Consider the following 24,797-nt stretch of genomic DNA (forward strand, 5'->3'; position numbering starts at 1 on the left):
CATGATTCTACTGAGATGTCCCAAAAGACTCATCTCTTGTATGTCTGGTGCTTAAATACTCACATGGCATCCCTTTCCTCAGATCTTCTTGTCCTCCAGACTCCTCATGTGGCCTCTTATCCAGCAGACTAATCAGACTTATCACATTGCAACTGGTTCCTGAAACACAAAAGCTGCCAGTTTCTTTCTAATGCTTAGACCCAGAACTGTTATAGTGTCACTTCTGCCCTACTCTGTTGGGTAAAGAAATCACAAGGCCATCCAGACTCATTATTAGAAGGAAGGGACAACAAAAGGATGTGACTACTGGAAGGCATGATTTCCAAATGAAGAAGAAATAAGTGCAATTTCCAATAACTGAAGAGAACAGAGACCAAGATCTGTGATGTAGAGAGACTGAAGTTGTGATGGAACATGATAGATGATTGACAAAACTCCATGGCAACAAGAGATGGATGAGGCAGGAATCACAAAGACAGGAAGTCTGATCAGAGAACACAACCTCTAGGTCCTGGAGTATTACAGGGAGCAAAACCAACTGCAGGAACTATAAAGAGGTGACCATAGATGGGAGCTGGTGTAGCAGACAAGGACACAGGCTCAGGGGTGACATGCTGGCAACAGCAGCAGCCTCAAGGATTTAATCACCCTGTGCTAGGAACCAGAATTGGTCATAGGCTCTGAAAGTGCACTCAATGTGCTATTTGGAATGCAGAAACATCTCATTTTGACAAGAGAAAGGGGAAGCTAGGACTAGACACAGGAGAGTCATACATATTTTTATTTGCATATCCACTTGTCCAAGACCTTCTTTGTAGACAGACCTGCTCACCCACACATTTAAAGGAACCCTGCAAGAGGAAAAGGAATAAAGAGGTCAGAGTTAAGTTTTCCTCCTGAAGTGGTAAGGATCAGAGACCCCACGATACCCCACTTTCACATCAGTTCAAACCTGATCTATTAAAATAATACATGTCTCTTCCTTACTTCCATCCAGCTTATAACTTGCTCTCATATTAACTTTTTAGAAGCACTGTTTTTGCTTCTATGAGCAATGAAGCTCTGTTTTGCTCTGTCTATAAGATAAAGTTCAACCATCTTAGAATGTTATTTAATGGCCCTAAGGCCTGTGCTTGGGGTTGGACTGGAGACTGACAGAAGAGAAACTCACAAATACCAATGGGTATACTGGCTTTCTAGCTTTGTTAAGTCTCATTGGTACACAAACAACTCTTAGGAAACATCTGAATGGTGTATTGTTTCTTTTGTCAGTGGAAAAACTAAGGAGTTGACATGGCCAGCAGCCCGTAGGTGTGAAAAATCTACCAGGTCTAAACCAAAGGTCTAGCTCCCAGAAATTTATTATCTTCCCTGCTGCAAGGGGCCCAAAGGCACCCAGAAAACAGAAACTTCTGCTGTCTCTTAAAACCTATCCGAAGATTTCTTTGTTTTCAATTATATTTTCCTAGATGTGTATTTGTTTTTATATATTTCTAAAATATCTTCATTCTCTGTTCTATCCATATTTATAAACTCTATAGGTCATTTACATTTTCCCCTAAATATTTTATTTTCTTTTAAAGTAACTTTTGAGATAACATTGGGTCATCACATAAATTTCAGCATTATAATTTAATGTCTATAGACACTATATCATGATCACCAAGAGATCACGATCACCAAAAGTCTAGTTTCTATCCATCACCATACACTTAACATCTTTTACCTGTTTCACTTAACCTCCAATTCCTTGCCCTCTGGTAGATATCAATCTATTGTCTGTATCTAAGGGTTTTTGCTTTGTTTTGTTTGTTCATTTGCTATTTGTTTTATCTTCCATATATGAATGAAATCATATGGTATTTTCTTTCTCCATTTTGACTTACTGTGCTTAGCATAATCCCTTCAAGTTTCATGCATATTGTTACAAATGGCAAGATTTCATTTTTTTATAGCTAACTAGTATTCTGTTGTATATCTTCCACATCTTCATCCATTCATTCATCAATGGATGGTGCTTAGGTTGTTCCCATATCATAATTATAGTAATGGCATTATAAAGCTTTAATTCAGAAATCATACAGTTCGCTGATTTAAAGCATGTAATTCATGATTTTTAGAACATTCCTAGAATTTTGCAACCACCACCTCATTCTTTTTAATGGCTTCAGAGACTTTGTCTTAACTGCTGTCATAATTTTAGTAAATATTTGTTGAATTAAACTATAGGTTTGGACTGAGGAAGTGGAGAAAAATAAATTATATAGAAACATAAAAAATAAAGAAGCTCAAAAAAGTAAAAAAATAAATAAAATAAAATATCTATTAATATAAAATAAAAAAAAATAAAGAAGCTCTAAACTTCCACTGGCCTTTTACACCATTTTATTAACTACATTATATTGCTATAAGAACATAGATGAGAAAAATACTATCTTTACATTATCTGTATCTTTTCTTTCCAGACATGGTGTGCTAATCCATGTGGACATAATCACATGTTGTGTTGTGCTGGGTTTTCTTTAATAAGTTGTTTCCACTTCTAAGTCAAGTTTTATCTCATTTTAGTCAGTTTCAAAATATTGCTTTTAATAATCTTCTTAAACTAAGTTTATGCCAACGATAATAGAATTTTTTTGCAGTGCATTTTTAAAATGCTGTGTGAAGGTAAGCATTTTAGATAAATACAATATTTATAAAATGTCTAAAGAAATATAAGCAAATTGTTTTTGAATTTATTTATAAATATTAGGAGTTTTAAGCATATGTGGTGCTAAGTAACATTAGCATGCTTGGGAAAATGTGTTAATAGAAAAATAATATGACTACTTTACCCCCACACTTACATTCCCACACATTAAGAAGAAATTCTGTGAGAAAACAATTATTTGGTAAAATTGTAGGGGCAAGAGTAACATTAGAAACATATTTATCCAAACATGAATCAGGTCAGGCAGTTAAAAAAATTAAACTCAAACACCCAAATAGGTCAGAATGAAAAAGAAAGCAGGCTTTTGTTAGTGTAAAATGAGGAATTACTATAGAGGTTGAAAAATACCTTTCTAGAGATTTTAAAATTATAAGAGCAGGACAGATTTGACGCCACAGTCCTTCCTCGGTAAAGTTTAAGACTCCATTCCATAAAAGACCCTGTGGGAGGTGGAAAATGACCTCCCAAAGATGCCCATTTCCCTAGTTCCCAAAGCCTGGGAACTACATGGCAAAGGGGAATTAAGCTGCTAATCAACTGACCTTAAAATGGGGAGATTATCCTAGATTGTTAGTGTGGGTCCAATGCAATCCCAAGCATTTTTAAGAGGGGAAGAGGGCCACAGAAACATAGTAGGGAGCAATGCTTTGTGAGGAGAAGCAGACCTGCCATTGCTGGTTTTGTAGACAAAGGGGTGGGAAGTGCTGAGTCACGGAATGTTGGGGGCTTCTAGAGGCTGAATAAAGCAAGGAAACAGATTCTTCCCTAGAATTTTTGGGTGGGAATGCTGCCCTGTCTTCTTGATTTCAGCACAGTCAGACCCAATTCAGTCTTCTGACCTTCAGAACAATAGGATAATAAATTTGTATTATTTAAAGTCATTAAGCCTGTGGCTATTTGTTACAGCAGTGATATAAAAGTGGTACAGACTTTAAGGAAGAGCTGTCAGAGCCCAGTTGATTAACACAACAATGAGAAATAGTAAAAAATTTTAGATTTTTTGAACCTCTAGGTTTTGTTAAAAGCAATAGATAGCTGGAGTAAGGAAGTTAGCATGTCTATAATGTGGTGTTAAAGAAGCCCATAAATCAAATGAAATAGGCTTCCATTGGATAGGAAGCAGAAGTTTGAGCAGCAATAATTATACTACATTTCAGTAGAGGAAAAACAATATGTTTAAATCCACAACTTTATAAAAACTGATTACTTTTGGAAGATATTGGAAAAAACAACACATTTTGAAAACTATTGACAATAAAACAAAAAGGACTCAAATACTTATCTTACTCTTCTTATACTACCAGGTATCAAAAAGGGGAAATTTTTTCTTTATATAAGATTTTTGGCTAATAAAGGACGGAGTTATTGAATTATGGTATTCTATAATACAACTCATAATTAGTTGCTCCAGGCATTGAGAATTAATGATAAAATTAAAAAAAAAATTTAAATTAAAAAATGGCGCAAACGGTTATATATATATATATATATATATATATATATATATATATATATCTGGTGGTATAGTTTGTCATGACAGTTAAGTGGTCTTGGGGGTGGGGGAAGGAACCTAAATCTGACATCTCACAAGGTCTCTAAATTCAACTGCCAATTTATAGAAAACACAGAGAACAGGGGATAAAGGACAGAGGGACATGAAATTATACTGAAAGGATCCAGCACAGGAAATCCTACTTGTAAATTTGTTTTTTCAACAAATGAATTTCAAGGAAAAAATAAAGGACAAAGGGAGGACCTGTAGACAAAAAGACATCATTTAAGAGTGTAAGCAAATGTACAGTGTTTATAAGTATATCCCCTTGGACAATTCAATAATATAGTGTTAAAAGTAGAATCCTGGACATTTACAGATACATAGAAAAACAGAAGTAATCAAAGACAATTGAAGAGTGATTAAAGAGGCAGGTGGTAAAACAGGTTGGTGTTATAGAAGCCAAAAGTATGTTCTAAATGGTATAATTGTCAATTGAGTTACATTCTGCCATGACATCAGTAAGGCTGACAAGGGTCTTTAAGATTGCTAATATGACAATAAGTTTGCCAACTCCATAGTGAATATGGAGTTCACTGGTGATCTTGCTAGAGTGTCAGTAGAGAGTGATGATAAAGTAAATCAGAATGATGACAGTAACTGAAAGTGAAAAGAGGAGACATCAGATATCTACAGGCAACTATTTCAAGAAATTTGCCTGAGAAGAGGAGCAGAAGTGAGAGGAGAATATGGGGTTAAGGGAGACTGATTTTTAAAGTAGGCTTTACTGGAGCACATTTTTATGTTGAGGGAGAGCTGGAAGATATTAGAAGACAAAAAGTAAGTCCCAAAAGAGAAATTCTTATGGAGTTGAGAGGTGATGGAACCCAAAAAGACACACAAAAGGACTGGTGTTTGTTAGAGACAGTGCTGTGTCCTTCATTAGAGAAAGCAAAGGTGAATGCAGTCTTGGTGGATTGGGTGTTTGGGGAGTAAGGGAGTTCTTACACATGGATTACATTCTTCCCACATGCCTATCATCCTCACACTGGAGCAGAGTAAAATATACCATTATTAAGCATCGGAATTGAGGGTAGTGGTTTCCAATTGTTTTGGATCATTACCCAATAAAATTTTTGTTGTTGTTGTGATCCACTATACTCACACACATGGATAAGTAAAATCAAATTTCATGGCAGAATGCTTATTCTTATCAGCATCATACTCTTTGTTTTGTTTGCCTAAAAAAAATAGACTATTAAGACCCTAAGTGAAGCAGAGAACAGAAATGGGGGGAGAAGGTTTTAAAGGGGACCCTATCCCATGCCAAGGTATATATGACCCCCATGCAGAATCTGGCCCAGCTATCTCAGAAATTACTATGAATTAGGGCTATTTAATCAGAAATGAGCTAAAATTTTATTTCTGATACATTCATATATTAAGAAATTATACTTTAAAAAATTTGCTTTCATAAAGTTATTTTTTCCAGTTTATTGGGAATTTAGAGAATTGATATATAATTGTATATACAATTCTATGTACACTTTAAAAAATAATTAGAAACATCTCATAATCACTACCCTGGTTATACAATCAAACATTTTCAGCAACTTGGACACCCCCATCCTATTTTCCTCCCTATCTCTGAGAGGTAATCATTACATTGGGAATTTTGTGATCATCATTTTTGTGATTTTCTCTCACTTCACCATATATATATTTCTGAACAATGTAGGTTTGGCTTGTATTTGTACTTTAGGTCAATTAAATACAACACAGTACATATATTTTTGCATCTGGCTGTTTCCACTAAATTTCACTTTCATTGCTACACAATTCCAATTTGGAGACATCATGATTTTGATGTCTGTTCTACTGTTGGTGAACATTTGGCTTGTTTTCATGTTCTATATAAAGCATGTATATAATGTTGAGCACACAGTTTGTGGTCACTGAATGATAGCTATAATATTATTTTTTAAGAAAAGGAAAATATTCTGAGTCTGGGTATAGCTTGACTCACTAAGGCTACTGCCCAAATCAACTAATTTTTAAGCCATAACCACATATATCAAGTCTATAATTCTCAAAGCGGTGGTGTTACCTCCTATTCTGGATCACCAGCAACCAGTTAACTTTTGGAAAAGTGTATAGCTAACTATATCAGATTGAAAATTGAGGGACGGTGCTGGACAACAGTGGGGATGCTGATGTTGGGAAGGACCTATGGACTCTGAGTAGCATCAGTGTCTTGCCACATGGGTAGAATGGGCTCAACAGAGCAGAGTTTGTCTAGTTGATGGTCTGACCTTCACACATCAAGCAAATTGAGGGCATATTAAGGAACTCAGGAGACACCCTCAAGATAGATGTCAATGCTCACCATTCCCCAAATCTTGTTCAATAAGGACCCTCCTCCTTTTCTTCTTATGGAATGTGATGATGCAAAAGGCTGAATTAGTAGTGTATTGCAATGAATTTTGGAATATAGACAGGTTGTTGCCCATAGAATCTTTTGCAAAGGTTTATTCTGATGAGTTGAGCTTTGCTGAAATGTTTATTCCCATCACTCTGGGCACAACCATAAAACCAGAGATTCCACCACTCAGACAAGACTTTGTCTTATTTATGTTATTCTAGTAACTGCGTGGAGACTGCACCCCCAGGGCTGGATGGGAAATAGCAAGGAGCTGCAGTAGAGTGAAAAAGGGAAAGGAGTACAATTTTAACAGTAGTAATAGGAAATGTCAGCAACACCGACTTGCTGTTCTGACTAAAGAATGTTTTAAAAATAGGAAAATATTTATTTCAGTTTTATTTGAAATGCTATTTTGCTATGAAATTATCAAGATATTTAACAGAAAATTTGGACCTTTTGATAGCACCTTTCTTTGGATAGCATTCTAAATATTATAAATTAAAAAATATTCCTTCTAAGCAACTACACAATTTTTTTCCCAAGCTAAAACAGATATTCCCATGCTTGAAATGCTATTTCTAATTTCTAATTTATTCTTACAGGCTAATTTGCAAAATGAAATTGTTTGGATGATTGGTTTGCAGTAAACATGGTATACTAAATTGGTTTCTAAATTTAGAAAAAGGTTGAGTCTGTTCTTATAACAATCAAGAAATAATGGAAGTATTAATGATAATGAAGCTTCCATAATTAAGAAGTCAAATTCTGAAATAACAAGCAGAAATGAAGGTTAGCAGGTAGCAGTAACATAAATTATAATTCTCTCAATGGTTATTTTTGAGTTCCTTTCATGGAACAACACAACATCCAACATATAACTTACTTAAAAACAATGTATCTACCATTTGTATCATAATTAAGTTCTATAGCCTGAGAATTTAGTACTATTAAACACAAAAAGATATAGGAAATAGTGCATACAATTCTAAGAATCAAAGAAGAAAGGCAAAATTGTTCTTATAGATGCTATGATTTCTATGCCTGGTATATATATATTTTTTAAATTAAAAGTAGTAATCATTGTTATCCATATAAATGCATTCAAGGAAAAAACCTGTTTACACAGCATAGGATTTAAGGCTGAGCTCTAAATTTTAAATACAGTAGACTCCATGTCCTTTCTTGGAGGTTTTTGAGGACTGATTTTTGGTAATATCTCTTTGGCGTAAAATGCTTTATGAAGTCCAGCTTCTCGAAGTGCTAATTCAAAACGAAGTCTAGGGTCAGAAATTATCTGTAGAAATAAAATACAATTTAAACAAGTAGCACTTCAATGAACTGAAGAAAATTTTAATTTCCCATATTTTCTTTTTTTTTTTTTTTTTAAAGATTTATTTTTATTTATTTATACAAGCACTGGGTACAGTCAGAAGCGCGGGAGGGTGAGAGAATTCACCAGAGCCAGAGCGGAGAGCAGAACAGGCAGACCAATGAAGTACACTGCTGAGGGGAGCAGCGGGCGGCAGGAGAGGTCTGCGCGCCATGTGGGACCCTCCTCCTGTGGCCGGGGAGCAGCCGGGGATGGAACCGGCGCTGCAGAGGCTGCGGGCAGCTTTGCAACCCAGCGCTCAACCGCTGCGCCACTGGCGAGGCCCTCCCATATTTTCTAAGCTGAATAATTTGCTTTTGCTCTCTCTGTATGAGTAGATGACGATAAGCTTCATGTATAATTTGGTTATTTTTTCTAAAAACATATAAACCTTTTGGACATTATCACTTTTCAATATATCAGTGGTTTCCAATAAATGTTGTATATTAGATTTGACAAACTATAACACTTTAAAATCATTAAAGGATGGGGTAAGAGTTTACTTTCAGTGCTATCATTGATTCATTATGAATAGCTGGAATTGTAAAATTTAGACAATCATCGATTAAAAGAAAATAAATCTAAACTTCAACCTTGTATATCAGTCTTTAAACAGACATTTTAATTTCTCTATCATCTAGCATTATGCAAATTAAGCTTCAACACATGGCCACTACTTGAAAAACAAAATCAATAGAATGTTTCTTTCAAGGCCGGATTTCTATTTCAAGCAGAACTAGAAAATGCTTCCATCAATCTGATTCTAAGTGGGAATAGACATGAGTAGTTCAATTCTGTTTTCATTTATAGCTGATTGGATCTTATTCCGCATCCTATGAATATTAAATGTCTTCAGAAGCTCTTTGCAGTGATAAGAAGGTGGTCACATATGGAGTTTAGCTAATGAAGCATTACACATAGACTTGTAGACCCTCTAGAGGATGGGATTATCAGCTGTTGGAAGAGGCCCCCCCCTTCATGGAGCTCTTAAACTAATAGGGGTAAGAAGAATAAATACAGTTAACTTCAGTTTGTGGCAACATATGCAGGTGTTCGAAAAGCAGTAAAACGAGATACATGTCCTGGTGCAGGTGAGACTCAGGTGACCTCAGGTAAGGAGGAACACTTGAGCTAACTGTAAAATTCAACTCATTCTGCTCTAAACAGAGAGGAAAGGAAGACAGATCAAGCAAAAAGGAAGACACCTACAAACATAGACAGGAACATAGATGTGAAATCAGTCAATTTGACATCAGGGTATCTTAGGTTGAGCATTGGGTCCCACTGGTGAACACTGGAAGGCACACTTCTAAGACTGGACTTGAATTTTAAAGGCTTGAAGGCTATGGCAAGGGGAGCTACTGAAGTTGCCTTTGTATTTCTGTTTTTAACATGAAAGTAGTATCATTGTTACTGCATAAGATGGATCTGATTGTAAGTTCAGGATAAAAGAAAAAATAGAGGCCGGAAAGTGATTAGGAACCTACTGCTACAATTGTCTAGACATGAAGTAATAAATGACAAAACCAGGTTGGTAGCAAGGAAAAGATAACTGTCAGAACACTACTAAGGGAAGATGCAATATAAGTCAGCAACTGATCAAATACAGGCACTAGGGGTAACAATGTCAAGAATACAAAAATTGGTGTCTGAGAAACAACATACTTGAGCCTTAGAACTAGGATTTTCCCTTTTCCTCATCTATTTCCAAAGATGCTTGCTCTACTTATGTGACATTTGCTCCCTAATTATCTCCAGGATTTACCTCTTCTCAGCTCCAGTGCTGTGAGGTTAAGATATTTACATTAATCTATCTTTTGAATAGCTAGTAAGTGAAATGGAGATCTCCCTTGCATGCTGACCTACATCTCCCCAATTCCCTCCCCCAGAGGCAGACAATCTATTTCGTGTAGATGTGCAATAGGCATTTTCACCCTAAATATGACATGAACAAAGCAAAATCTCTCTCCGTATATGCACACACATACACACACACACACACTCACACTCATTTTTTTCCCCCTTTTATATTCTTAAATGGTTAATGGCAGCACCACCTAATGATTAGAATTTACCAAATTACTACTAGGTGCCAGGCAATATTTTAGGCAACTGGCATTTATTATCCTTACCCTCACAAGAAGTTTGCAAATAATTATTTTACAGATAAGAAGCAAAACATAATGATGCTAATAGCTTACACAAATTCACACAGTCAGTAAATAGTAGATATGGATTTGAATACAAAATGCAGGTGGTTCTCAATATCACTTGCCGCCAAGCTTAGAATCATCCCTAATTTCACTATCCCTTACTCTCACTCAGAGCCACCCATGCCCCTTCCCCACTTCTAGGAGGAATTTGGCCATCTGAAAAGGATCTGATTCCCTCTCTCCACCAATTTCCCATTCAGGAAATGTTGCTAAATCATAAATCTGGTTACATAATTTACCTGTCTCAAAGTCTCGCGTCTGCTTACAGGATAAATATCAAATATTTTAGCAAACAAGATATACTATACTTTTCATACTGAAAAGTATGACACATATCTCCAGTCTCTTCTCCTAGCACTTAGCCTTGCCATGTCTCTTATACTGAAGGAATACTCTATTTTGCTAGTTGAAACCCTTCCCCAGGTACCTAGAGTATTCCAGCTTCTATTTCAATTCTTAGCAAGCCCTAGCCCATCTCCCTATGGTTTCTGAAGATACCCTTGCATCTTTATAATGAATCCTGCTCCCTTCACTCACCCCCAGCACTGCCCCTTGTCCCCAACCTTTGTTGTTGCTGTTTTTAGCTTAAGTCATCTGGAATGAATTTCCAAAACTCCTAGACCTAGATATAACTTCATTTCCCCCTTGACACTTGCAGTGACACCCACAGTCAGGGTTAACTATTCACCCCCTTCCCCTTCCCCCCATAGCCCTCAGATCTCTATTATGGAGTTCATCTTACCCCACGAGCATTATTTCTGTTCATGAAATTTTTCTTTCCAACCTGTCTCCCCTGCACAAGTCCTCTCAACAGGACAGGTATAACTTGCTTAGGATGTATTCTATTCTGTGCCATAATATAGTATGTGTTTGATCAATATTTTGTCTGATTAATTATTCATTTTTAATTCCTTAGTAAAGTATACAGTACACAGTAGAGGCACACTCAATTTATTTGTCAATGAATGGAATTTCCTGCTTTAAAATAATAAGCATTAAATGTCACTTCTTAATTAACTTTCTCCCTTAATTTCAGTGACATACATTGACTCATCTGCCCTCCCTCCATTCCATCCATTATAAGATCCTTTTTAAATCCCTTCTCAGTTATATGAACAGACTACAATGAATCAGAAATTTCTAAAACTGGTTTAATAACCCCTTAAAACTCACAGAAAATGTTTGATTTTATCATTAGCTCTTATGTATTATGTTCTATCATTTTAATTCCTGAAAGCTATCCTTTCTTTGTCTTGTTAGCATCATCGCTTGTTTCTTTAATAGGAATTATGTTATGAATTTAAACAAATTTAAATAAGGTAGAGAGATATTTAAATAACAAAATACAATAATTACACAGCACTTTAAAATTTTATATATTTTTTTAAATTTTAAAATGATCTTTAATGATAAAAACATAACATTTTCAGATAAACTTTTGTTCTAAGGCCACCAATCAACTACTTTATTTAATATTAAGACTTGTGCAGTAATTATGTACTAGCACTTAGAAGTAAAATTATGCTAATACGCATGGTGTTATTCAAATGTAAATATTGAAAATAATTTGTAACCCCAAACACACATTTCTACAGTTCTTCCTGTCATCATCATGACTTTTGCATCAATCATGCTAATTTTCATAATTACCTGCTGTTCATTGTATGTATTCAATGTGAAGAGTGGCTTTTGAAGAATAAACTCTTCTTCAGTTCCAATCCCCATTCTTGCTTTTGATGCCATGGTACCTGACATCATTCTAACAGGATCAAATTGAGCGACAATAGCAACCTAAAAGAGAAAGCATGGCTACTTGGCAAGATATAAGGTAAATAGTTCTGTGCAACCACATTAATGTTTAATGTCCATTCAAGTTTAGATACTTTATTAAAAATATAACCTAAGAGGAAAAGGAAGAAAAAATTATCAGACTAGGCCAGTTCTAAAGGTATACAAAGTAGTTAGTTGGTTTAATAACAAAACATATTAAATGGCTAGGATATAGAATTACTTATGATTTTATAATTAGTTATGATTAATTTTAGATTAAAAAAATCTTTCTTATACAGAATATAGAAAACCTTAGCTGGAAAACTTACAAATTCAGCCCACCTGAAGATAACAGAAAGTAGAAAACTTTTTTTAACCACCAGGTATCTATGACTGTGGTCTTGTAGAAAGTCTTCTAGAAAATTTAATCTGATCAAGATGAATCGAGAACATATGGTTCATGGAGAAAGTCCAGTGTATTGACAAGACAACTTGGTTTCCAGGGAATGTTTTAAACCATTGTAATACCTTTTACTGAAAAACTGCAGAATCATTTTAACCCAAATGCCCTTGTCCTTTACGATAACTGAAATCATTCAAACCTGCATCCTAATGAAAAGAAGCCACTAATTTTGTAAATTATATGCACCATTAGTAACACCTGCCTGCTAATTCCTAAAGTCAAGAATTAGCATTAAGAAAATGGCATTTTTAATGTTGTTTAGAAAATAATGACATAACTGGGTGTTCAACATACTATAATTATTATAGGTTTTCTAGCTAAAATGTCTTACATTGTAGTTCTAAACACTGGTTACAGATAATGGGCACAGATATTTCCTTTTTCAAAGGTTTTGCAGTTGGAAAGAATTCTAATCATACAGACTCTAGTTATCAGCATTATATTTTGAATAAGAATGGGTTGAGTAATATTACCATTGTTTTGGCACCAGAAGTCCTTGTTATATAATTATTTGCTAATAATTTAATAAAGTTTATTGAAACTAGCATGGCTAGGACTTACATTCCTGTTTTAAATTTATGTTTGTAATTTGTTTTAGGGGAAAAAATGTTATAATAGTTGTACACATTTACACTTCATCTATATTATCTCATTTAACTCGACTTCCTTGGTTTGAATCTAGTCTGCCATTTACTAGCTGTGTGACTTTGGTGAAGCACCTAACATCTGTGCCTTCTCAGTGTCCTCTTCTATATAATAAGAAAATTAATAATATGCATCAGGGCCTCCCCGGTGGCGCAGCAGTTGAGCGCTGGGTTGCGAAGCTGCCGGCGACCTCTGCGGCGCCGGTTCAATCCCCAGCTGCTCCCCGGCCACCAGAGGAGGGTCCCACATGGCGCGCAGACCTCTCCTGCCGCCCGCTGCTCCCCTCAGCAGTGTACTTTGGTCCTTCTGCCTGCTCTGCTCCCCGCTCTGGCTCTGGTGAATTCTCTCACCCTCCCGCGCTTCTGACTGTACCCAGTGCATGTATAAACAAAACAAACAAACAAATAAATAAATAAATAAAAACATGCCTCTATAAAAAAAAAAAAAAAAAAAATTAAAAAAAAAAAAAATAATATGCATCATAGGACTGTTGTGGAGATAACATGGACTAAAACAGAAGAGCATTTAGAACAGGGTTTTACAGTTGTTGAATACTGAATAAGTGTGATCGTACATTACTACTAACCTATGAGGCAGATACTACTGTTATTCCTATTTTTCATATGAGGAAATTTAGAATATGAAGTAAAAGATTTATGTCTCCTCTGACAGTAAGTATCCAACCAGGTTTACCAGATTTGAAGAGCAGAAACCAAATTTTAATGCAAGAATGTATGCTGCCTCCACGGACATAGAAGGGAAACCAGACGGTCACTTTCGCTCAGCTTGGAAAAGGAGCCAAGGAGGACTCTAGAGTTCTGAGCTGTGTTAATCACTTCCAGGTTAGAAATTCCGAGAAATTAACAAGTAAAGCTATCTTACAATATTTCCCAACTTCTTAAATTCCTGCTTTTGCCATCTTTGTCTACTTTCAACTATTTGTGCCCAGGATGTTTTTATTTCTCCACAAAAGTAGTATCTTTTAATTGTTGCTTAGCAAGGTGATTGCCTGTGGGATAGTTCTAAACGGAGGTTCCTATCCTAAAGAGGATTATCTTGCTCGAGTTCCACCAAGTTATTTAAAAAGAGTAAAATCCTTTGGAAGAGGCTTAGTTTCAATGCTGTAAGTGGATATTAATAAACTAATAAACTAGAGGTAATATTGGTGCATTTAAATCTTGAGAGCACTTTTTAAAAGGTGCTGATAAGGTTCATTTCATATACTGAGAAACTGGAAATGGTTCAACCTAAATCTCATTGCTCGTAGGAATGGAGATCAGTGTCCCCATTTGGAAAAGTTACGTTTTATATAGCAGATGCCATGAACTAAGTCCTATTAATGTTATTTAAGAGGACATAGTAACATTTTCTGAAACCACCGATAAAAATTTTGAAATTAAAAACACCTGTTTCCTAAGGGCTTCTAGGCGCCGTGCTCTCTCTTCTTCTTCATGTGCTTCTTCAAGGGCCACTGCTTTTTTCTCCATCAAACGCTTTTCCAACAATTCTTGCCTATATTTAACCCTTTAAAAATAATGCACAGGGAAATTAGGACATCATTGGCTTTAGTGTGGAGATTCTATGGATGGGAGCATAAGTCAGAAGGCATTACAGAGGTGACATCTCTACCATACTTGAACAAAATCCAATAACTGACAATAACGCTAGTTACGATGGCTGTTGTGTCAGCAACACTGCAGTGATAGGGAGAAGAAACAGGAGCCGTGGAGCAGGTTGTAAGATGCAGGATGTTGCTAAAGAGCAAGCACCTGGCCTTTTTATTGATAGAAAAGGGTGAGTCAAACAGAACACTGGATTTTGGGCTTTAGGGAGGGTGAATCCAATGATATACACCAGACTCCCACCCATGACTCCAATCTTATTTACTAGGCATTCCACTGATCAGTCCCTCCAGTGCAGAGCACATCAGTCACTGGCCTCTGGGCATTCCCCATCATGCCTCAGGATGCATATCTATTGCCCCAGGGTGATGAAGCGTCCTGCTCTTGTCTAACTTGAAAGGAAGTCTATATGCTACAACCACAAATTGCAGGTTACAGGGCAGGAAAGTTTGGGATAAAATCCAACCCAACTTTTTCTTCATTGAAATCATTGTATTAACTCTCAAACTTTCTGTCAGTGGCCACAGTTGCAGCTTTTGCAACTCAACATAGGAGTCTCACTCTTATATGAGCTAATACAGCAGTTTTCTGATATACACTTAGCACAGCTTGAGCTGTTACAAAGGCTATATGATTAAATGTACACACTTTTAGAAAGAGTAAGTTCAATACTAGTAGGCTGGTTTTGTCTCGATTACTATAACTTAAACCAAACTATATTGCCCCTCATTTTGGGAAGAATGTCCTTTCTGGGTGGACAGGCATTAAGAAACTTAAAAATTACTTTGACTGTAGATGGCAGCAAAAACAAGACTTTTCCTTAGCCTTAAGTTTCATCCCCTTTAAATCAGCAGATAGCAAAACAGAACACATTTAAAACCCCATTTTAACACCCACTAGCTCATTTGGGGTTATTCTCGCTTTTCCGGGCAGCCCCCTTTACCATTTTCTTGCCCAAGTTATTCTATTGAATTACAGAGATGGGAACCAGCTTTTCCCGAAAAAGTAAGCACACGGGTACTTGAAGGAACGTGAGACTGTTGCCTTCTCTCTTCTCTCATTGATGGTTTAGATTTATCTTCATTTATAATGTTGGTTGCAGATATAATTGGCTCTTAGTGTGCATACCTGCATTTTCCATGGATGTGTCTTCACTAGACCCTTTTAATGCTGGATCCTGACTTTACTGAAGTGTCTTGTGCTAAGTACTTTACACATTTTTAACTCACTTAGGCATGACACAGAGTCCTATTTTGGGGGTGCCATTATTATTTTTTTTTCTGATAATTTGTTTTTATTATTACCTTTTACCTCCTGCCTTTCATTTGAGTAAGTTCCAAAATGACAACAGTTTCTTTCCTTTATAAATTATTATTCACCATGTACCTCCAGCCTCTACAGTAGTGCCTAAAATACAGGTGATTGATAAATATCTTTTTTGAATGATGAGATGACCAACATCATAAAGGCCATATATGACAAGCCAACAGCCAGTATCATTCTCAATGGTGAAAAGCTGAAAGCAATTCCATTAAGATCTGGAACAAGACAAGGATGTCCACTTTCACCACTGCTTTTCAATATAATACTGGAAGTCCTAGCCAGAGCAATATGACAAGAGAAAGACATCCAAGGAATCCAAATAGGTGCCATTATTGATCCCATTTAAAGGTAAAGAAGTGGAGGCATAGACACATGATATATATCTTGAGCCAGATGCCAAGCCCAGACAGCCAGACAGCAGAGCCCTGTTCACCCCTCATCTGTCCAACCACAGGCAATTAACCCTGCTGTTCTTTCTTCTCCCCTTAATTGCTCCACTCACTTCACTATGATTATCTACTGTGTGCACAATCCTGGGCTAGATAATGTGAGGACACAGAAAAAAGACTGCCCTTAAGAAGTTTGTAGTTAAAAACAAATAACTTTTAGACTACAACTTTCAACGGTTAACAGAAGGGAAGGGGAAAAAGAGGCGGGCAAATTTGGCCAAAGGGAACAGTTGTTTGCTGAAGGATAGAATTATACTTCGGTGGTACATTTAATGTAGTGTAAACACATTGCTTTTCAATGGTGCACACATGAAACACGATGCTTAATGCTATGTTACATCAGTTAGTAGCATCTACAAAAAACCAAAACATTCAGTTTCAAAAAATAATTCAGTGCATTGGGCCTCCCTGGTGGCACAGCGGTTGAGCGCTGGGTTGTGAAGCTGCCCGCAGCCTCTGCGGCGCCGGTTCGATCTCTGGCTGCTCCCCGGACACCAGAGGAGGGTCCCGAATGGCGCGCAGACCTCTCCTGCCGCCCGCTGCTCCCCTCAGCAGTGTACTTCGGTCCTTCTGCCTGCTCTGCTCCCCGCTCTGGCTCTGGTGAATTCTCTCACCCTCCTGCGCTTCTGACTGTACCCAGTGCTTGCATAAATAAATAAATAAATAAATAAATAAATAAATCTTAAAAAAAAATAATTCAGTGCATTTAATCATAAAATTATGAACCTTACTGCAAATAGGTATTAAAAACAAATATTTGATATTTACTCTCTTACACTGCATAAGTATTAACAAATGGAATTTTTTTTAAAAAGACATTTGTAAAGGTATAAATAAGGTCTACTAAGAATGTGAAGAAAGGTGAGATGATTCCTTGCAGGTTGCGAGAAAGACCGTAGGACTTGGCAAGATATATAAGGAGGTGGCAGCATATGCGCTGTGTCTTCAGGATTGGGATTGAGAGAGGCAAGGCGGCATGCCAAGTTGAGGAGGAGGCCTGCCTTCCAGGTAGTGAGAACAGGGCAAGGGCGAGCCAAGCGAGACACTCACAATTATGTAAGTGCAGGTGTGGCATCTGTGAGGGGGCAACTTCTTAAATTTTGCCTCTTGGGCACCTCTCTTGCCTCTCCCTAGTCTTGGGAGGGAGTTGGTCAGAATGGTTAGAACAGAGTGCACAAATGTGCAGCTGCAGAGAAAGAAGCTGTATGGGGAACCAGTTGCAGTTGGGCAGGTTCATGGTGGATATGGGAAAACGGATAAAGGAATCTTGGAGCCCTTGATAGATCTGACAGGCCTTTAATGCTGAAGCAGGGAATTGGACACACCAACAGACCAGCAGGCAGGGAGGCAGGCATGAGGGAGCGAGGGAAAGTGGGAGGCAGGTAGCAACCAAGCCTTCCAGCCCCGAGTTCTCCATACCCCCTGTCTAGCTTCTCTTTCTCTCCCCCTTGATGATCTCCATGCTCTCTCCACACAGGCATCTGCAATCACAGCATGCCCCAAGCTCATGCCTCTAAGCGCTCTTTTACAACAACACATTATCAAGTGTGGGCAAGGAATCCTGGGTGGGAAAGCAAGACCACAGGTGGCAGCCATAGAGGCTAGGGGTGGGAAGGCACAAAAATAGCCTGAGCCACTCCATTTTCCCTACTGAAATCCCAGGAAATTACTGGCAGACTGAACTTGCAGTCACATGGTCCCCTCAGAAAGATTTGTTTCTGGGGTGGAAAGCTCTTTTAAAAGAGGTTGCTCCTGAGTCTGGCACTGAAGCAGCAGCAGCACCGGAGAGGAAAGCAGGGAGTATATGATACATTCTTGTAGAGTACAAAATCCAAAATGGGCCTTAGTAGGAAAATCCTAAGCTCCTTTGATGGGCATGCCTGTCCTCTCTGTCCTCTTCAGTATCAGGAGTCAGAACAGCCAGACATACAGATTGAAGAGCCCACAGTCCAGATTGCTTCCTTCCTCTCTGTCTCCTTGTCATGGAAAGCTTTACTTCTCATTCTCTCCATTTTCACTAAGGCATGACACAACCTCTATTATGAGGTTCTTCCCAGTTTAAGCAGTGAGTACAAGCTAAAGTGAACTACTGTGAAGTTTCGATTAAAAGATACCCTGGGATTTGACAATTACTATATGCTAATTCTCAGAACCTTTGGAAAGTTTCTCTTCCTTTGGGATATATAGGGTGCTTTGTCTGCAACAAAGTTGTGTCTCCTTTGTGGAAAAGTAATAGTTGTTTCGGTTAGGGGAGCTTGGCTAATGAAGAAGAAGTTACAGATGTAAATAAGGCATCTATACCTGGGTGGTGAGGAAGGATGGCTCCTAATTTACTTTGAGGATAATTAATTCATTTAGCAAATATGTATTGGTCACCTGCTATGCATCAATCATGCTGCTAGGTGCTGGAGTTACAATTTCCACCTAGGAGATATGCAGTTGTCCTCACAAAACTGACAATCTAATAAGCATACAAAGATGCAGGCAACTTTTTCCTGAATTGTCTTCATTTGGAATGACTGAGCATGAAGAATGTGAGATGGGGAGTGCAGAGCTGAAGGGGTCAAACTGTAGGAACTTAGCAAGCATGAGGGCTTTTGGTCAGGAAAAAGCCGTGATTAGAAAATCCCTCCTGTAAAATGGAGGATGAATTGTAAAAAAAAAAAAAAGGCAAGACCAGAAAGTTCTTGTAAGGCCAGGACCGGGCACAGTGCAGGTTTTCTGATCCCATGCAGACCGGGTAAAAGAGGAGTCAGAGTCCTCAGTGGTTTTGCAGGTCTTTTATTGGGGGTTCACCAGGCATATGGCAGGCAGGGGTGCTGGCTGGGGGGCTGGGAGGCCTGCCAGCCTCCCAGCCCCCAGCAAGTCTTCATTCTATCTGGGCTCTCTGGTGATCTCGGCTTCTCTTCGGCTTCTACTGCTGCTCCTGCTGCTACTGGTGCTGCTGGCGTCCCCCCGTGACGCCGCCCTTAAAAGCATAATCTTAGCTCAGCTGAATCCCATCTACCTCTGCCCACACCCTATTCCAGGTGCCCGCCATCAGGCATGCATTCAGGACAAGGATCCATCATCTATCCTGATGGCGGGAGGGCAGAAAAGCCTGATATTTTCTTTACCCTACAGTTCTCCAGATGAAGTTGATGATTCCTGAGCTAGGGGGCGGGGCGGGGGGGGGGTAGCGGGTAGGGGGCTAGGGAAGCTGGTAGGAACTAGGGAGAAGACCTAGATTTAAAACTTATATGGAAAATAGAACATCAAGTGTTAATTTTTTGGGAGAGAGGGAAGAAGTTAGGTTTCTAGGTTTCTGTCTTGCACAGTGAATGATGGTATCCCTCAGTAAAACTGGCAACTTAGAGGATGTAGAGAAAATGAGTTTAAAATCAAGCTTTTTCTGCTTTCCCGCCATGAGCATCCAGGACCAGTACCGGAGGTCTCACATGCACACCTGTAATTACGGACACCTTGGCCCAGAGAGGAGGGGGCATGTGCATGTGTAAATGCGGAGGCCTGTGGTTGAGGGTGTATAAGGGCAGCCTCCTTACTCTGATGAGGTTGGGCAGACAAGAGGAGACAGCCAGAGAAGTGCTGAGAGAAGCTGGTCTGTTCCCTGATTGAGCATGAAAGGCCTGTAAAAATCCACTGATGGCTCCAAAATTTCTCTTTTTGGTTATAAGAACAAAAGATTGAACTTCATGAGGATGGGAGTGGAGGTCCTCATTTCAGTGAGAGACTGGGAATCTGAGCAAACCGGGAGTGCTGAGCCAGGGTGGTGCTTGATAAAGCACACAGCTCACACAGTTGAGCTGTCTCTAGCACGATGGTCAGGGTTCCTTTGACTACCTTGAAGATTTGGCATGGGAAATTAAAGAAATAGGAGACACGCTCAAATTCTTTTCTACAAAGGGTATGGGTAAACATTTCACTTTAAAAGGGGGAAACTTTGCCCTTTTCTCTTGCTCTCTGGACTGACAAACTTTACCTAAAGAGAAGTGAGGCAGAAACACTGCTGGGAGAAAGCCAAATACTCAAATATTCATGGGGAAAGAAAATAGCAACATAGTAAAGTCAATCACTTGGAAAATTTTCCACATAAATACTTTCAGCCATTTGAGGGAGCAGATTTTCTCCAAATTAAACTGTTGCTATGAAAGTCAATGTCGGGAAGCAGCTAAACTCAGTCTTTAGCTGTGCACAGAATCCCCGAACAGGAAGCCTGTGTTTTATGTTTTTATGTTTCCCGAGTCTACAAAGGTTGAAAGACCTGCAAAGAGGTATTTTTGACTTCTCCTGGGGGAGGAGTAAATAGCTTCCTATTGTTCAAAAGCCATAGCTGCTGTAGAATCAGCCATCGCAGTAACAGTAATCTGAAAAGGACTTTAAGCTTCCAGGCCTAAGGGTAGTTGAAGGGGCAGCAAGATCTGTAGAAATGGAGAATTTGCCTATCATTTAGCAGACTGTGCTGCACCGAGTATACAAATGCAAGTGCTTGGAAAACACTTTGGAAAAAAGGAGGGAACTTCATTTAATATTAAAGGTGGGGAGGAGGCCGGAGGAAGATCAGCGTCACTTGATAACATTGTTGGTGTTCGTGCTCCTGCCGCTGTGGCCGCTGAGCACGGTGCACAGGGTCTTCTGGGCCTTCTGCTTCTCCTGCAGCAGCGCCACGGTGCCCAGGGGCGTGCCGCGGGAGCTCATCATTTTCAGGAGCGCCTCCTCGACCCGCTTCTTTTTTTTTTTTAATTTTAATTTTATTTTATTTTATATAATTCTTACACCATTTTTCATTTTTGCACAATGTATGCTCGTCCCGCTTCTTCCAGCACTGCTCTGTCCTCACCTATCCTCACCTCGCCGGAGCCCTTCCCACAGAAGCGCTGGGACAGCTGCCCGAAAGCATCCTTGGGCGTGAGTTCGGGGCCTGCCTCCTCCACGTGCTCGATCTTCGCGTGGGGCGTGTAGCCTCTTTCTCCCTGAAGTCCGGGGTGAAGCCTCGGTTCTCCTCCTGCCGCCTGTGCTTGCCGTCGACGATCATCCTGCACTCGACGCAGTCTGCGGCCGACGGCAGGGACTTGTGGGCACCTTCACCCAGGCCACCCGTGGTCTCCAGCAGCCCTTTGCTCCGACACAGGGGCCGGGCGGCCGCCAGCCCCTGTCCACGGCGGGCTCTGCGTGCAGGGTAGTGGTGGAGGCGGCGAAGTCCTGCTGCTGTTTCTCCTCCAGGTTGACCGTGAGGCACCCTTGGCCAAGCGGTCGCTCCTCATCCGGTTTCAAGTCCGTGAGCTCCTCCTGCTCCTCTCGGTGGCCCGCCAGCCCGTAGGCGGGGATCTCCCCGGGGTGCAGAACGCCCATGTGGCATGGAAGACGATGGCCCCCTTGAGCTCCACGTCCTTCCTCGTCGTGCTTCCAGCCCCGCTGGCGGGATTCCAGCGTCTTCACAATCGCCACCACCTTCTCTCCGCTGTCCCGCAGCTGCTGGGGTCGCTGTAGCTGCCGCCGGCGGCCCCTTCTCCAGCTGCTTCTGCAGCTCCAGCTTGGCTGGTCCCCCTCCAGCACCTCTGGGGAGCCAGTGGGAGCTCCAGCCTCCTCATGGCTGATGTCCACGTTCTCCACCCGGGTGTGGTGGGACAAGGGGGGTCGGGGTGCTGTGGCACGGCTTTCTTCTCTGGCGCCTCTTGCTGGGTTTCCTCGTCCGCCTCGGGTACCCGGCGCCGACCCCGGCTCCGCAGCCTGGAACCGAAGTCCCCATCTTGAGTCTGGTCCCCCAGGGGCAGCAACTACCACCTCCTTCTCCTTGCGGATCTTCTTCACCCTCCACTTGGTTTTGTTAAAGGTCACCATCTCCTCCGGCTTGAGCGGATCTCCCGCCGCTCCCGCTCCCGCAAACCATCTGCCATGCCGCCCCGGGCCCAGCAGGAAAGAGTGGGGCCGCTCGCCCTCCAGCTCCTCGTCACGCTTGGACAGAATCGAGCGGGGGTTTTTTGCTGGGCCAAGCGGTCCACACTCTCCAGTGCGTAGGCCAGGTAGCCCGCTGCTTCTTCCGCGGTTCCACATTTTCCTCTGGCCGCTGTCGATCCACCAGGCCCGCGTTTGCCCGCGCGTCGCCTCTTCCTGCAGCACGCCTTTGTCCTTGCGGGTGAGGGTCAGCGTCTCCCCTTCTCGACAGGAATCCGCGGCGTGCTCCACGGTGAGGCCCTGCAGGTCCCGGGCACCGTCCTGGTCCTGTGGGCTCAGCCCAGCTTCCTCCTCCACCAGAGCGCTGATGCCTAGCTCTTGGCCCATCTCCTCCAGCAGCTTGGCCCTCTTCTCTGCCAAGTTCTTCTCCTTGGGCCGCTGCCGGCTCCTCTCCATGCAGGTCGCGGAGTCCATCCAGCCCAGGGCCGCCCTCCCCCAGCGCCCTTCTCTCCCCCCGCTTCTGGTTCATCAGGCGCCTGTCTTTGGCGGCCGCCAGCTTCTCCCGCAGCTCTTCTCGCTGTCGCAAGGCCTTGGGGTTGATGACATCCGATGTCATCAAGGAGGAGCTAATGGCTCCTCCTTGGTGCCCGCCTCCCTCTTAGCGGCCTTGACTTCCAAAGGGCTCGGCCCCAGCTCGGCGCGCGGAGTTTATTGGTCTCCTAGATGCTGAGGAATGAGGCATCTGCTGATGGAGTTTCGGAGCCCGCAGCGGCCTTGCATCCATCCTTGCGCTCCTCCCGCTTGCCGCGCCGCTCCGCGGACTCCATCCCGCTGCGCTCCCGCCCGCGCCGCTGCGGGGCTCGGCTTCAGCCAGGTGCCGCCCGGCCCTGCGCGCCCGGCTCCGCTTTCGTCCTTCGCCATCGCTGATGCCGTGGCCGCCGCCCCGATGCTTGTGTTTCTGGTGCTCGGGTCCCGCGCCGGCTGCTCCGCGGCGCCCTGGGAGGTACCTGCGCCGCGAGCCCGGCCGCAGTAGCTTCCGCTGCTCGCCCGAGCCGCCCGGAGGGCGCCAATCAGAGAGCTCCTTCTGCGTTCCAGCGTGACTCTCAGCCAGAGTCCTGGGATTGAATCTCGGGCATTTATTCAGCCTTCTGATGCCCAGACTCCGTGAGACTACGTCAGACTCGGGGTGGGGCTCAAGCATGGCTAGTCTGTTGAAAGTTCACCCAGATTTTTGTAAGCAACGTCCTAGGCTGAGAACCAACGTTGCCTGACCCAGGGGTCCCAAACCTGAGCAAGCAATAACCTGAAAGGCTCCTTGAAGGGCAGATGGCTCAATCAACGCCAGAGTTTCTGAGTCAGAGCAGTGAGGCAGCACGGTCTGAAATTTACAAAATTTGCATTTTGAGCACGTTTCCAGGTAATGCAGGTTCTGCTGATCTGGGGACCATGGTAAGAGAACTACAGTAGAGATAAACTACAAACTAGGGGGAGTCAACCTGACTATTGCTAGCAGGACAAAACTAGTTACAAATTACTGCCTAGACAGGGCTGATTTCTCTTGGCACATGCTGTCTGTTACAGTTACACCGTTCTAAACTAGAAATTCCTGTTTTGGTGCTACCGCCATTCAGGAAGAGTTAACCCTTCCCAACCCCCATAATCTCAACAGGCGGCAGTGTCAGTGGCCCTCAGGTATGGGTCAGGGATGGAAAGTTCTAACAATGGTGGTTACTGAACTATTTCCTTTCCCTCTATGAAGGGGTTGGGGGGGATAAACACTAGTGCATCCTGATGACAGTTGAAAACCTTGGGCTACTGATGATATCTAAAGGGTATACTCAGCAAAATCAAAGATGGGGGAAATAACTTGAAAGCATTTCAGCCTTAAAATGGAGGTATGAGCCAATTCATTTGGGGATAGTTCTTGCAGCTCCAAGGGGGAGGATATTTTATCATACTGAAAGTCAAACCTAAAAGTGAGGGTGAAGTTCATTTTCCTACTGGCTGTAATCAATTCCAACCTAGCCATCTGAGTTCATTTGCGTTAGAAGTTAGTAGATATAAATAGCTGTGAAACAAAGTCTTAGAGCTGGAAGTATGGGGTTAAACAGGACAAAATATGTAGTTACTGGAAGAATGTTATAAATATCAATCAATATTATGCCTTTCCCCAAATTACTGCAGACATTTCGGCCAGTCTATCCTTTTTTTAAAACTATTTTAATCCCTTTTATCTAGTTTTCAGTAATCATGTTATATCGTCAAATTTTTTAGAATAGTCCTTTCCAATAGCATTTCAAGTGGGTTACAGCATTAGGAGGTGTGTTGTCTATAGATATGGGTGTAGCATACAAGCCTCCTTTCAAGTTAGACAAGAGCAGGACGCTTCATAGCCCTGGGTCAATAGGTATACATCCTGAGGTGTGA

The 24,797-nt window shown here is 41.1% G+C and overlaps 1 protein-coding gene and 1 pseudogene across 5 annotated transcripts in view; both read right to left on the bottom strand.

Moving 5' to 3' along the window:
• Positions 1-24,797, bottom strand: part of CCDC148 (coiled-coil domain containing 148) — a 249,751-nt gene that overhangs the window by 20,399 nt on the left and 204,555 nt on the right. For 3 of the 5 annotated variants that reach the window (XM_054699742.1, XM_037523370.2, XM_054699745.1), the window contains 3 exons: positions 14,491-14,608; positions 11,857-11,997; positions 7,617-7,918 (listed from right to left, as the gene is read on the bottom strand). In XM_054699742.1, the coding sequence (XP_054555717.1) occupies positions 7,772-7,918; positions 11,857-11,997; positions 14,491-14,608 (406 nt within the window). In that variant the 3' untranslated portion in view covers positions 7,617-7,771. Of the gene's footprint in view, positions 1-7,616; positions 7,919-11,856; positions 11,998-14,490; positions 14,609-24,797 lie in introns of those variants that run through there. The other 2 variants (XM_054699743.1, XM_054699744.1) reach the window with 1 other exon arrangement.
• On the bottom strand, positions 20,791-24,558 carry LOC119254141 (U4/U6.U5 tri-snRNP-associated protein 1-like; annotated as a pseudogene).

Source organism: Talpa occidentalis, unplaced genomic scaffold (genome assembly GCF_014898055.3).
Source record: "Talpa occidentalis isolate TD23 unplaced genomic scaffold, MPIMG_talOcc4v2.1 talOcc4.3, whole genome shotgun sequence".
In the NCBI taxonomy this organism is placed as follows: domain Eukaryota; kingdom Metazoa; phylum Chordata; class Mammalia; order Eulipotyphla; family Talpidae; genus Talpa; species Talpa occidentalis.